Raw genomic sequence first — 14,209 nt, forward strand, 5'->3', positions numbered from 1 at the left:
GTTTGTTCCCCCATTGTATTATTTCTCACAGAATAGTGACTTCTTTTATTATGTTCTTTCTTAAACATAGTAATTTTTAAAGGAATATTATTTGAGCTTTAACTGACTTTATCTAATTTATTAATGAAATACCAATTGATCTGTTAATTAGAATGCTTTAAACTTTTTTTGTTGTTCACTTGAGATTCTTTTGGAAATATTTTTTCTTTTAGCTGCTCTGAATGCTACCAATGCTGTCAAGAGACTCCAGACCAGGCTTCAATCTGAAGAATCTACTGAAACTCTAGACTCAAGCTATGTTGTGGGACAAGTGCTGAACTCAAGGAAGCAAAAACAGTTGTTAAAGAAAGGTTCAGTTCCTTAATTTACAAAGATGAATTATTAAACACATAACTTATACAGCTTCCTTAATCTCTTAGTAAAGTTTTTTTCCTTAAGCTCATCCAGTTGGAGCCAACTAATTAAGACTTTGTTGAATGGTAGTTAAGAAATGCCTCCAAATATAACAATGTAACTCTGTAGAAAGATGGTTCTAGTACATTCATTATAGATAGTGTAAACCTGGTTTAAACTGTATGGATTTTTTACGAGAAATGGTGATAACTTCTATAAAAAGCTCTGATAAACTGTGAATAGCAGTCAGTGGTTTTTCTAGTAGCTTGCTGGTATAATTTTTCCTGGTCTTCTGTCATTATCAGTGAAAGGAAAACCGGATTCGCGTGCTTCTTCCAAGCAGAAGAAGAACGTGTTAACAGCTAGCACAGCCTCCACAGACTTACCAAATAGCAATAATTCCAGCCTGGATGTCCTCAAACACATGATAAATGAAGTGGAACATGAAATGGAAGAATATGAACGGTGGACAGGACGTGAGGTCAAAGGACTGCAGAGTAGTCAGGGTCTTACAGGCTTCACTCTGTCACTGGTGGGCTCCCTCTGCCGCCTGGTTCGGTACCTTAAAGAGGTAAGAGCAAGAGGTTATTAGAGTCTTCTCTTCAGAGTGCTGGGAGAAATGTTTGGGTTTTTGTTTTTTTTTTCTCTACACTTCATTTATTGCAATTTCCAAATGAAATACAGTCAAATTTGAATAGCTTTGTTTTAAAATACCTCAGTTTTAGATTATCTGCAATAAAGCTTTATCCTCTTAATTTTCCTCTACATGCTGATTTATGTATCATCTAGTATAAGTGATGTTGATTTTAATATGAGCTTTAGTAAATTGTAATTAGTAAGGTAAATCTGCTATAAATAAAATCGTGTCTCTTGCTGACATTGATATTATTGTTTGGCAGTATTAAATTCAGTAGAACTATTAAATGTGTCATTCTATTGCTTTTCTGTTTCCTACTCCCACTTTAGTTCAGTTTGGGGAGTGGTATGCCTGTAATCTGTAGACACAGATGGGGAAGATTCTTCATGTTATCTCTGTGACTACTTGGGCTTTGTCTGAAGTGGAAGATCTTTTGTTGTGAAAAATAATTTATAAGAGAAGCAAGAATTATTTCTGTAATTCATTTTCAAGTAACCAGTCTTCAGAATGCTGTGGAATTAGAGTTAGCTCTACATTTCATCTTGCAAAAAATCTATTTAAACTGTTATTTTTTATACATTTAAATTTATTAAACAAATACAACAAAAAATGTTCAAGGAAATTTTTATTAAAATAGTTGATTCATCACTCTAATTCAGATGCTGCAATTTCTCTGGAGCTGTTTTCCTAAAATTACTTTTTAGTGAGATATTTATTGTACTGTCAGACTTTGAAAGTCTTATCATTCTTCTGTCCTTAAGTTAGGAGTCTCCAGGAGTAGGAGTGTACTTTTGGCTCTCTGAAAGTATTAGAGGTTTAGTAGCTTCCACTTTTTAGCTAATTACTTGCTTTACAAAGTTAAAACCATTTAAGCCTATTGTCATTTATTTTTGATTTTATTTTAACAAACTTAGTTCTTGAATTGGTGATTATAATTACATGGTATGAAATTCAGAGAAACAGAAGGATATGGACGAAAATTGTGATTCCCACCCTTAACTTCCATTTAACCAGTTTGCTTCCCTGTAGCCAGCTATCCTTACCAGATACGAGTGTATCCTTCTAGAGATGCTCTGTGTATATTCAAGCAATATGTGTATGTCCTTCCCTCTAATTTATTTGACAAAAATTGTAGTTATTGAAGTCCGTATACCGTTCTGTTCATTGTGTTCTATATAAAGAAGGGAAAAGAACACAGCATTTCATTTTAATGTAATATAAACCTTTTAAAAAAATACGTAATTTTCATTACTATCACATATCCTTTGTAAGTATTATTTTCTTTACAGCTTTGAGTAGAAACTTAGTTTTCAGTATTTGATGCTGTTGATGGGAGTTTATTTTTGGATGGGAATTTTATCCTATTATTGATGGAAGTTGATTTTTTTTTGTAGAGCGAGGTCCAACTGCGTAAGGAAGTAGAGACGAGGCAGCAACTGGAACAAATGTTAGGTGATCATCGAGAGCTCATTGATGCTCTTACAGCTGAAATTATTCTTCTTAGAGAAGAAAATACTGCTACCCAGGTACTTAGATGAGATTCCAGACTTTTCTGTATTTAATAGAATAAAACATCTTTAATAATATATAAGATTCTCTTTTAGTTGCCTTTGGTTTAGTTGTGCTGATGTGATTACTTATCACTTCTTTATTATCATCAATGGTAGCTTTTATTGAACACTTATTGTATTGGAGGTACTATAGTAGAAACTTGAACTACAAATAATATACAGAATAAGTCTGCTATCCTTGAGAAACATACTGTTTAGTGGGGAAGATAGAATCTACATTAAAATGGTAACTACCAATATTATAGCAGTTTATCCAAAATGTGAAATAAATGTTGTGGTAGCTGCTTTTAATTTCAAAACAGCAGAGGATACCATTTAGGAAGCTTCCTGTAATCATATGCCATGTAAAGTTGTTTGCAGTATCTTCATATTTATTAGATAAGTCCTCTTTGCCACTTGTCTAGCTAATTGCTCCTTTTTTTTTTTTAAGTCATAGTATTTCTTCTAGAAACTAATCATACTGTCTCAATGCTGCATTATTCTTTATTTGTGCCCTTTTGGTACTCTCTGGATATTGCTCTCATTGCATTTACCAAATTGTGTTACACATACATGTATACCTCTCATCAAAACTGAGCTGCTTGAGGGATGTCTGGGTGGGTCAGTCAGTTAAGCGTCTGCCTTTAGCTCAGGTCATGATCCCAGGATCCTGGGATGGAGTCCCAAGTCTGACTCCTTGCTCAGCAGGGAGCCTGCTTCTTCCTCTGCCTGCTGCTCCCCCTGCTTGTGCTCTCCCTCTCTCAATCTCAGACAAATGAATAAATAAAATCTTAAAAAAAAAAAAAAAAAGACTGAGCTGCTTGAGGGCAGAGGTGGTTTTATTCATCTCTTTGTTCTCCAGTGATGGTTATTATTACTTTTATTTATGAGCCAAAAGAGTGGAAAAGCAATAGTTAGTAGGCAAGTTGTGTTGTATTAATGGACATTAGAATATAAGACATGCAATTTTTTATTGATCTATATAGTTCACGTACCATTTAATTCATCTTATTAAAGTGTAAAATTCAGTGGCTTTTAGTGTATTCACAGAGTTGTGCACCAGCACCATTATTTAATTCCAGAATGTTTTCCTTACCCCAAAGAGAAACCCCAAGCTTGTTAGCAGTCACTTTTCATTCTCTCCTCCCTGCAGACCCTGGCAATTACAAATCTACTTTCTGTTTCTATAGATATGCCAAATGTGGATATTTCATATAAATGGAATCATGCAATATGTGATCTTTTGTGTCTGATTTCTTTCACTTAGCATAATGTTTTTAGAGCTTAACTATGTTGTAGCATGTGTCAGTACTTCATTCTTTTTATTGTCCACTAATATTCCATTTTATGGATATACCTCATTTTGCTTATCCATTCATTAATTGATGGACATTTGAGTTGTTTCTACCTTTTTGTGTATTATGAATGAATAATGCTGCCATGAACATTCATGTACAAGGATTTGTGTGAACATAGGTTATCAGTTCTCTTGGGATGATGAGCAGTTTTAAAATGTACTAATTGGCTCAACAAATCTTTATCGATTTGGGCTTGGCACTATTCTTGGTGCAGCAGATACAGTGGTGAACAAAGAAGAAACCTTTGCTCTCATGGAGCTTATGTTCTAAATAGACCCTTTAAAAAAAAGGTGAATTATATTATAAGTTAGATGGTGATATGTATCGTAACAAAGAATAAAGCAGGTCAGAGGCATAGGAAGTACCTAGGGTGGGAATTGTAATTGGGATGGGCCATGCCTGTTTGAGGAGGTGGCATTTGAGCAAAGGCCTAAAGAAGGTGAGGAAGTGAATGTGCAGATAGCTAAGAGAAGAGCAGTCTAGGCAGTCTAGAAGAGCAGGTCCAAAGGTCCTGAGGTGGGAGGATGGCTGTTGAGCTCAAAAGCCACTGGAGTGGAATGTGAGAAAGGGAAAGTAGTAGGAGAGAGCCAACAGATAAGTCAGGTCATATGGGCCTGCAGGCTGGGGAAGGATTTAGACTTTAGTGCTGGGTAAGAAGGAAAACCACCGAAGGGTTTTGAGGAGAGAAGAGATGTGATGTGATTTAGGTGGTGGCTGTGTTTAGACTAAATCAAAGATCACTGCCCTTTCTCAATTCATGGTGCCCTTACTATCTCAAGACACCTCTAGGCCAAAAGAAATACCAACAATTTCATTTATTAAGTAGTTAGGTTCAAACGACTTAGTATGTAAGTCTTAACAACTTAAATGCTGTTTGAAAAGAAAATACCGAAATATCAAAATATTGATAGAAAAACTTATATTTTTATTCATGATTAAATAACCACAATTATTTACTAATAGGCTATGTATACCTGTTGGGCATTGTACAGGTTGTCAAAGCTTGGAATCAGAGAGGTAAGATAGGAGTAGGGCGACCCTAAGCTTGCCTCCTCCCTTGAACACAGCTAGATAAATATCAAATCATTCTGAACACCTAAGAAATCCATCAGAAGTCTTATTAGCAAAGCTCATATCTACAAACCAGAAGAACGACCTGTGTAAGGTAGGAACTGCAGAGAGTTTATTCCTGGGAGAAAAGAGCCTATGGGCGCTGCTCAGAGGAGGGAGCCCTGACCAGGGAGGGAGTAGAGAGAGAGAAAATGTGGGGGGGTGGTGAGGGAAAGCAAAAGTGAAAACACACGCAGGAAAACTGTTCCCCAAAACCATTGACAGAGAGAAAGGAGAGGGTTAGAATACCACCAGTTTTCTATAAACAGTGGAGCGCAGATTCTGAAGTTTCAGAGGTCTGAGACATTGCCAGGCTTGTGCCTGGGGAGCTGAGTGGTGCTCTGGTGGGAAAGCAGAGCTCAGCCCCAGCAGTGGACAGCCTGAGGATCCCCAGGGTCACATGGGGAAAAACGGTTCCCCTACTTGGAGTGCATTGGTAGAGGTGATAGGGCCTCTCCACGGGCAAAGGACCCTGTAGGCACCATCGAGCTGTCCCGCTCACCAGTATAGGAGCAAAGATTCCAGCAGAGGGCTGCAAACCTTGACACCAGCTTTGTGTTGCAATTTACCATAAACTCCCAACCACTGCACAGTCACCAGGCTGTCTTCTGGGACAAGCTGGCACTGGCCACAATGCAGGGAGACTCTCCCCTAGAGGATCAGTGCCTGTCAGTGCTGTGGGGGGTCTCTGAAGTGGGGGTTTTGAGACACAGCTGAGCCTAAGATAACACACAGTGCTGCACCATTTGGCCAGAGGACAGCTCAGACACACACTGGGTGAAGGCAGGGATTTGACAGAAACCATGGACAGAGGAGGGGTGGCTGTTTTAGCGTCTGTGAGGGCTTACTGAAGAGGGGTGGCCTGTATTTCCTGCTCTGGAGAGGAGAGAACAGGATGAACCATTTTCTCCCCATGCCCACCAGCTTGACCGGCCTCAGTGAGCTGAACAAACAGTGCCACTAAGTGGAGAACAGAGGTGCTACACCACACCCTGCCCCCTGCTCCCTGCAGGCACATCTCCACTAGGGCAATCCCAGCTGAGAATCTGCACAGCAGGCCCCTCCCCAAGAAGACCAGCACAGACTCCTCAGCCACACCAAGACTGCTGATCATAGAGAGCTGCAAAGCTTCAGCTTTAGGGGAAACACGATCTAGCGTCCTTTGGGGTTTTTTGTGTGTATGTTTGTTTGTTTTTGTCTTTGTTTTTATTTTTTTGTGTTTGTTTTTTAGCTACAGAAAGCAATTTATTGCTTTATTTTATATATGTATTTAAAATTTTTTTTCTTGGGGTGCCTGGGTGGCTCAGTCGTTAAGCGTCTGCCTTCGGCTCAGGGTGTGATCCCGGCATTCTGGGATCGAGCCCCACATCAGGCTTCTTCGCTGGGAGCCTGCTTCTTCCTCTCCCACTCCCCCTGCCTGTGATCTTTCTCTCGCTGTCTCTCTCTCTCTGTCAAATAAATAAATAAAATAAAATAAATTTTTTTTTCTTTTCTTGCTTTCTGCCTTTTTCGATCAAGCTTCTCATAACAAGCAGACCAAAAACACACCTAGCATCTAGCTTCCCTTATGTGTTTTTTTAATTTTTAATTTTTTATTTTGTTTCATTTTGCTTTTTTTCCCCCCTCCAAAGTGACAAGATGGAGGAATTCACCCCAAAAGAAAGAACAGGAAGAAATGACGGCCAGAGATTTATTCAATGCAGATATAAGTAAGATGTCTGAACTAGAATTTAAAACAACAATTATAAGGATGCCAGCTGGGCTTGAAAAAAGCATAGAAGACACTAGAGAATCCCTTACTGCAGAGATAAAAGAACTAAAATCTAGTCAGGCAGAAATTAAAAATGCTATAACTGAGACGCAGACCCGAATGGATGCTATAAAAATGAGAATGGACGAAGCAGAGGAACGAATCAATGATAGAAGATAAAATCATGGAAAATAATGAAGCTGAAAAGAAGAGGGAAACAAAGGTAATGGATCATGAAAGTAGACTTAGGGAACTCAGTAACTTATTAAAATGGAATAACATTTGTATAATGGGAGTCCCAGAAGATGAAGAGAGAGAAAAAGGGGCAGAAGCTTTATTCGAGCAAATTATAGCTGACAACTTTCCTAATCTGGGGAAGGATACAGGCATCAAAATCCAAGAAGCACAGAGAACTCACGTTAAATTCAACAAAAGCCGACCATCACCAAGGCATACCATAGTCAAAATCACAAAATACACAGACAAGGGAAGAATCCTGAAAATAGCAAGAGAAAAAAGTTCTTAACCTACAAGGGAAGACAGATCAGATTCGCAGCAGGTCAGTCCACAGAAATTTGGCAGCCAGAGACAGTGGCAGGATATATTCAGTGTGCTAAATGGGAAAAATATGCAGCCACGAATACTTATTCTGCAAGGCCGTCATTCAAAATAGAAGGAAAGATAAAGATTTTCCCAGACAAACAAAAGCTAAAGGTGTTTGTGACTACTAAACCAGCCCTGCAAGAAACATTAAGGGGGACTCTTTGGGGGAAAAAAGATCAAAGCTTGGAATCAGATTGGATACTGTCACTCTTATTTCCTCTTCCACAATAATTTTTACACAGTGTTAATTTTTAGCATAGCAGCTAAGGAAGACCCAGTTTCATGAAGATATGACATTATCAAAAGAAATGTATTTTGATCTATTGTTGAAGCTGTGAACTACCTCAAACTGGTTCACTGCTTCCCTGGTGCCTGACAGATGTTGAACAGCAGTGTTTTCTTCAAAAATTTAAAAGTGGTGTGGTGCCCCTGTGAGTTCATTCTAGTGCCCCAAAGTGCTTCAAGCCTTTTTGGGAACAGTATAGAACTAGACTGTAGGTGGTCAAACATAGAAGCAGAGTGTCACACACAGGAGTTATTGAAACCATTCAGGTGAGACATGGCAGCTGGTCTAGGTTAGAAGTGGAAGAAGTTGTGAAAAGTGACCAAATTATGAATCTGTTTTGAAGGCAAGCAGTAGGATTTGCCGATGGGTTGGATATGGGGTGAAGGAAAGGATGTGAGAGGAGTCAAGGGTGATTCCAAAGTTAGGGACTGAGCATTTAGAAGGATGGAGTTGCTGTTGATGAGGTGGGAATGTTCAGGGGGAGTTTGGTTTTGTACATGTTAAGTTTGAGAAGCCTATGTGAGTTCTAGATGGAGATGCTGAGTAGGTCATTGGAGATGATTGTGGAATTTGGGAAAAATTTGGGCTGGTATGAAATTATTTAGTGTATTTCATTCACTAGTCCCACTAATAATCCTTGCCTCTGACCATCTGTGATTTTTATCTAATGTGTACATTTTGGATACATACATATATTGTCGATACATATAATACATATGTGTATACATATATATTTTTTATATATGTGTATGTATAATATCTCTTAACTCTGTATATATTTTCTCATAACATTGTTTTATATACATTCCATAAATTCTTATAGGGTCATGTTTATCAGTTTAAGTGCCGTGTAATATTCTATTAAATTTCCTCCACCTGATATACCCATCTCTTGGGGTAGCATGAGTCAGTTGATATCATTTATATAAAGAGGTTTTATAGATCAAAAGCCCTGCAAAAAGGTTAATTCTTATTGTTGTAGCAGTATATTTATAATTAATAATATTCCATGGTACATTTAACCATTCCTCTGTCATGGGACTTTTAAAACATTTATGATTATGTGTTCTTACAAATGCATGATTTTAGTATTGGAATGAAAGTCTGAAGTTTCTAGAGTAGTTAAAGTAATGATATGGTTCTACATATCTAGGTGATGATCTGATGTCTGATATGCCAATGGTGTTATTTCATTTTTTTTTTTCTCCAGGCAAGACTTCAGCAGTACATGGTCACAACAGATGAGCAACTTATATCACTCACACATGCCATGAAGAACTGTCCTGTGATAAAAAGCAACAAAGAATGCCAGGCATCAGAAAGGGGATCCACAAGTAGGAAAATGATAGACAGTCCAGGTGAGTGTGGTCTTATTATCCCAGGTTGGTATTAAAACACTTACAGAGTAAACAAAACTGTAATCTTCTATGTTATTGGTCATGTATACATATACATATACAGCATTGTCACTATGATACTTGCCATCACTATTTCCAGCTAATATTTCTTGGGTACTTGCTCTATGCCAGCACTTTTTAAGTGTTTTACGTGTGTTATCTCATTTAGTCCTCATAATAGTCTTACGAGGTAGGTACCATTGTTATTCCTATTTTCTCCATGAGAAAACTGAGGCTTTAAGAGGGTTGGTAGCTTAGCAAGATCACACTACTGGAAAGTAGCAGAATTTGCTTTCTAGACCAGTGGGGCTTTAGTGCCAACACTTTTCATCACTGTGCACCAGGTTCAGGAGGAGAGGAGATGGTCTTGGAAAGAAAAAGAAATACAGAGTTTTAGAAATTCGTAATTTTGTTCATTTGTGGTGATGTTTGGAAAGCCTTTCTTCACTTCCTGTGCCATCCTATGTCAGAGCTTGAAAACAGGCTTTTCATGTTTTTTGCTTCTAAGTAATACTTTCATGTATGGTAAGTATTTTATGTATTTAGGAGTGTTTTCTCAGGACGGATTCGAAGAAGGAGCTGACTAAAATTTAACTTGAATGAGATAAACTCAATGGCTGGGGCAGGTCTCAAGGACTAAGTGCTTTTCTCAAAAGCAGCCTCTTCTTCCCAGTGCTGGCCTCCTGGGAGCCTTGCCTGTGAGTTACAGCTAAAGGAGGGTATGGCCTAGAAAGTGAAGGCTCTAGAGTCCATGTGATTTTGCTTTCTGTGGAAATGCATGTAAGTATAAATACCTGTAGTGTGTCCATAGCTTAAGTGCTGATAGCCTCTCATCTTCTTCAGAGGGCCCTGTTGTAAATGCTAATGTCTCCATGCCATTGGTGTTCAGAGGGGAAGAAGTGGCTGAATTCACACAGGAAGACTTGCCTGTTAAACTGTCTCAGGTGCCAACTCCCCCGGACAGTGTGAGTCTGACTAACAGTTTTCCAGCACATATATTTGAGCCGGCTGTGTTGTTAACACCACCCAGGCAGAAGAGCAACTCGGGATTCTCTCCCTTGCAGGACGGTAAGCAGGCTTCTTCTAAAGCTCTGTGGCAGTTGTTTTTTTACGCTTTATATATGTAACATATTGTGTCCATCGTTACCCAGTAAACGGAATTCTGAAAAATATTGATTGCCACACATAACCTTTAAGCTGAAGGAGGATTTTTCAGGGTTGTTCATGTCATGTGTGTTATACCTATGGTGAAATGTCATATTAAATTTCATTATGTATCTGTTCTATTAGACATTGTAAATATTAAATCAGATCAAAGGATCAAAGTCCTCAGCATTAAAATGTGGAATAAGGGAAATCCTCTTTTCTCTATGGTCCAGGAGCATAGGAAAGGGTAAGAGATGAGATTATACTCCAGAGAGAGAGAGAGAGAGTAATGAAAGTTTAGCCAAGGAAAGGTAAAACTGTGACTATAAGGATTTTGTAAATCAGATTTGGTTATTAACCTCTTTCTCATTGAAACTTCTTTAGTTTACGCAGTTGAGATAATTCTGTAATGAAAGTTGGTGGACAATTAAAAATAGCTTTCAGGTCACTTTTTGTAGGATGTATATAGAGTTTAGAATAAAATTTAAAAAATTTATTGTTAATCCTTAGCTCAGAGATTCTAACTTGGGGGCTCATGGATGGTCTTCAGAAGTACCATGGAGTGTTTCGTTGTTTGGAAAATTATGTTTATTTGTCCACCTGTGCATTTTTTCTGGAGCTATATAGCCTTTTTTTTTTTTTTCATTTTCAAAACAATTCTTCAGTCAAAAAACTACCTTAGACTCTCCTCCAGTGTTTTTAGAAAAATGTTATTCAGGCCTGATTTGCATACATTTTTATTTCTATGAGTGTTTACATTCTTACATAGGGGAACAGAATAATAACTTTTATTATCTTTGGAACTTAGAAATTTAGTCAGATTTTATGTACCTTCTTTTCAATAAAGGACATGAAGAGGCCTTAAGGGTTAAAGAAAATGACAAGTCCTTGCCATTGTAAAATTTGTTTTGGTATTTATTATGTGATGGTAAAGTCTGTCAGATCTTTGTGGTATAGGGAGACAGTGCTAGGCTGAGGATCAGAAGTGCTAGAGTCTTGGCCCATCCGATGACCAGCTGGGAGACATGAGGCTAAGACACTTACCTTCTCTGCATTCATTTTCCTAGCTCCAAAACGAGAGATTTTTCTTTTATCTTAATGTTCCTCCAGCTCTACAGTTCTGTGATATTGGTATTTCGTCTTTAGAGGCTAAAGAGTATTATTAACTCTGGCTAGGAAATATTTAGGAAATATGATTTCGGTTGTGATTTCTGTTCAGGTTAGATTTTCATTCCTCAAAGTAATCTTTCAAATGTTTACATGGTATTAATAAGCTTATCTAATGAGCTCTTTTGATATATTATAAATTATTTCCCACTGGTGATAGTAAGATAACTTGAAGTTCTTTTTTTTTTTTTAAAGTAGGCTCCACCTCCAGTGTGGAGCCCCACATGGGGCTTGAACTCACGACCCTGAGATCAAGACCTAAACTGAGATCAAGAGTTGAATGCTTAACGAACTGAGCCACCCAGGCACTCCTAAGTTCTTTTAAAGAAACAATTACCATAAATGTTTTTACTCTGATTAAAAATATACTAAATGTTCACAAAGCAAATTATTTGGGGACTCTTATAGACACCCCTTTGTTAGCAGGTTTGTGTTGAAAATAATGCCACACATTTCTTTCACAGTGTGCAGATGAAATAACCTTTGAACATGTATTCTTAGTTGGTGAAGTTTTATCATCATATTTTCCAGCATTTTATTTACAATGTTCACATATAAAGAATTGTTCAGTTAAGCTGAACATATAGATAAAGGTGGGAGATACATAGTGCCCTTTATCAGCATTTGGTTATGCTCTGGAACAGCTCTGTCCAATAGAACTTTCTGTGATGATGAAAATGTTCTGTGTCTGCTCCATTCATTGTGGTAGCCACTAGCCTCAGGGGATACTTGAAATGTGACTGAAGAACTGAATTATTAATTTTATTTAACTTTAATTAATTTGAATCTGAATTTGAATAACTGCATATGGCCAGCGACTGTCATAATGGACAGCATTGCCCTAGAATTTCCCATCATAGATCATTTCCTTTAGCTACTAATTGACTTCTTTCTTTTACAGCCATACTTTTTGAAAGAGTAGTATATAGATGCTGTTTTCACTTTCTTATCTCCCATTCATTCTTCATTTTCAAGTGTCAATTCTAATTTATATTTTCATGTAGTTAGAAAAAGCACATACAAGGGTCTCTTCCTCTTTCATCTTTATGCCTGCCCTAAGAGGGAAGCATTTTTTCCCAATTTGATTTCTACTTATCTTGTGGTGGTCTCCATAATTACTATAAGATATTTTTATACATTTTTTCTTTAATGTCAGCTTTACACCATAGTTATAGACTGCTGTTTATTAAAGAAGAGGGTTTAATTATCATTAACTCCTACTTCCCTTCTCTGATTTGGATGATTATATTTTAATTTTTAATTCTTCTATTGCTTAACTTTGTGACTTCAAATATTTTCTATCTCTTCCTTGTTAACTTTATGCAGTATCTCTTGGCTTTCTACTATGGAAGACGGGGATACTAGCTCTGCTTCTCTTCTGGCTCCCCTTTGCTTCCACCTCCCACCTTCAGTCAGCCTACATTTCCTTTTACTGTATCGAGTTTGGTGACATTTACTTTGTTCCATTACCACAATTATGTCTTCTGTGTCTTGTCTGTAGATGGATACTGAAAGTTGAAAACAAATGACTGTTTTTTTGTTTCTTCATCTGTTGTTAACTATCAGTTTTTGTGCCACAGAAAGGAAGAAGTTCTTAGTATGAAGATCAAAGTGTATTTCCTTTATTTCATTTAATCAGTTGCTCAGAATATTTAAGTTCTATATTTATACTGACTTTCTTGTTCAGTTTTTGTTTTGCCTGGAGTATCGAATTGCTTTTACCCTCATTTATACAAGAATAATGTGCTTTACCCTCTTATTTACACATGAATAATATCTTCTGGTCCTTTAGTTATACTGTCTGTGGCATGGAATCCGCTTTCATTCCAGAGATAATTCCCAAAGCCCTTGGATCCCTGCTGCAGTCTGCATTGATTGCTCACTGGGCCCACCGCACACCTCTTATCCTGGGACTTGCTAACGTCACACTCCTGGGTTGTGTCTATTGTTTCCTGGATCCCATTTCTTCCTCTTTGGTTTTCTCCCTCAAGTTTCTGAAAGAAATCATCAGAATGGGTGTATAGAAGGTAAACCGTAAGTTCTTAAAAATCTGAGAATATTTTTACTTTTCTATTAAATTTGGTTGATAATTTGGCTAGATATAGAATTCTAGGTCCATAATCCTTTACCTGAGAAATTCAAGGCATTGTTGTATTGATTTTTAGTATCTGGTGTTACAGTTGAGTCATATGATGAAATACCTAACTTTTTTTTTTTTTTTTTTTGGAATAGAAGCCTTAGTGGTTTATTTGGACATCACTGGCCCTTTACAAATCAACATTTGAATGAGTTAAGTGCACATGAATCAGAAACACAGGGTCACATTCCCTCTGAAATACTTGGGGTGCAAAACACACTCTGAATTTAGCCTAATCCCAAATTAGGAGGCAGGCCAGACCCTTGTTAAGGCACCCTAACCCCTGTGTTTGGCCCAGCAACTGGGAACCCCAGCTGGTCAGGACAAGGCTGGAGCTCCCAGCCCTGAATTTCTTTCTTTCTTTCTTTCTTTTTTTTTTTTTTATTATATTATGTTAGTCACCATACAGTACATCCCCGGTTTCCGAGGTAAAGTTCAATGATTTGGGGCACCTGGGTGGCACAGCGGTTAAGCGTCTGCCTTCGGCTCAGGGCGTGATCCCGGTGTTATGGGATCGAGCCCCATATCAGGCTCCTCCGCTATGAGCCTGCTTCTTCCTCTCCCACTCCCCCTGCTTGTGTTCCCTCTCTCACTGGCTGTCTCTATCTCTGTCGAATAAATAAATAAAAAATCTTAAAAAAAAAAAAAAAGTTCAATGATTCATTAGTTGCATAT

At 37.7% G+C, this 14,209-nt stretch overlaps 1 protein-coding gene across 3 annotated transcripts in view; it reads left to right on the forward strand.

The window, feature by feature from the left end:
* Positions 1-14,209, forward strand: part of SPICE1 (spindle and centriole associated protein 1) — a 75,837-nt gene that overhangs the window by 38,844 nt on the left and 22,784 nt on the right. For all 3 annotated transcript variants that reach the window (XM_045785170.2, XM_045785171.2, XM_045785172.2), the window contains exons 9-13: positions 213-350; positions 699-964; positions 2,425-2,556; positions 8,898-9,045; positions 9,928-10,152. In XM_045785170.2, coding sequence (XP_045641126.2) covers positions 213-350; positions 699-964; positions 2,425-2,556; positions 8,898-9,045; positions 9,928-10,152 — 909 coding nt within the window. The remainder of the gene's footprint in view (positions 1-212; positions 351-698; positions 965-2,424; positions 2,557-8,897; positions 9,046-9,927; positions 10,153-14,209) is intronic.

This window comes from Ursus americanus, chromosome 4 (genome assembly GCF_024610735.1).
Source record: "Ursus americanus isolate L20-20 chromosome 4, mUrsAme1.1.p, whole genome shotgun sequence".
Lineage (NCBI taxonomy): Eukaryota > Metazoa > Chordata > Mammalia > Carnivora > Ursidae > Ursus > Ursus americanus.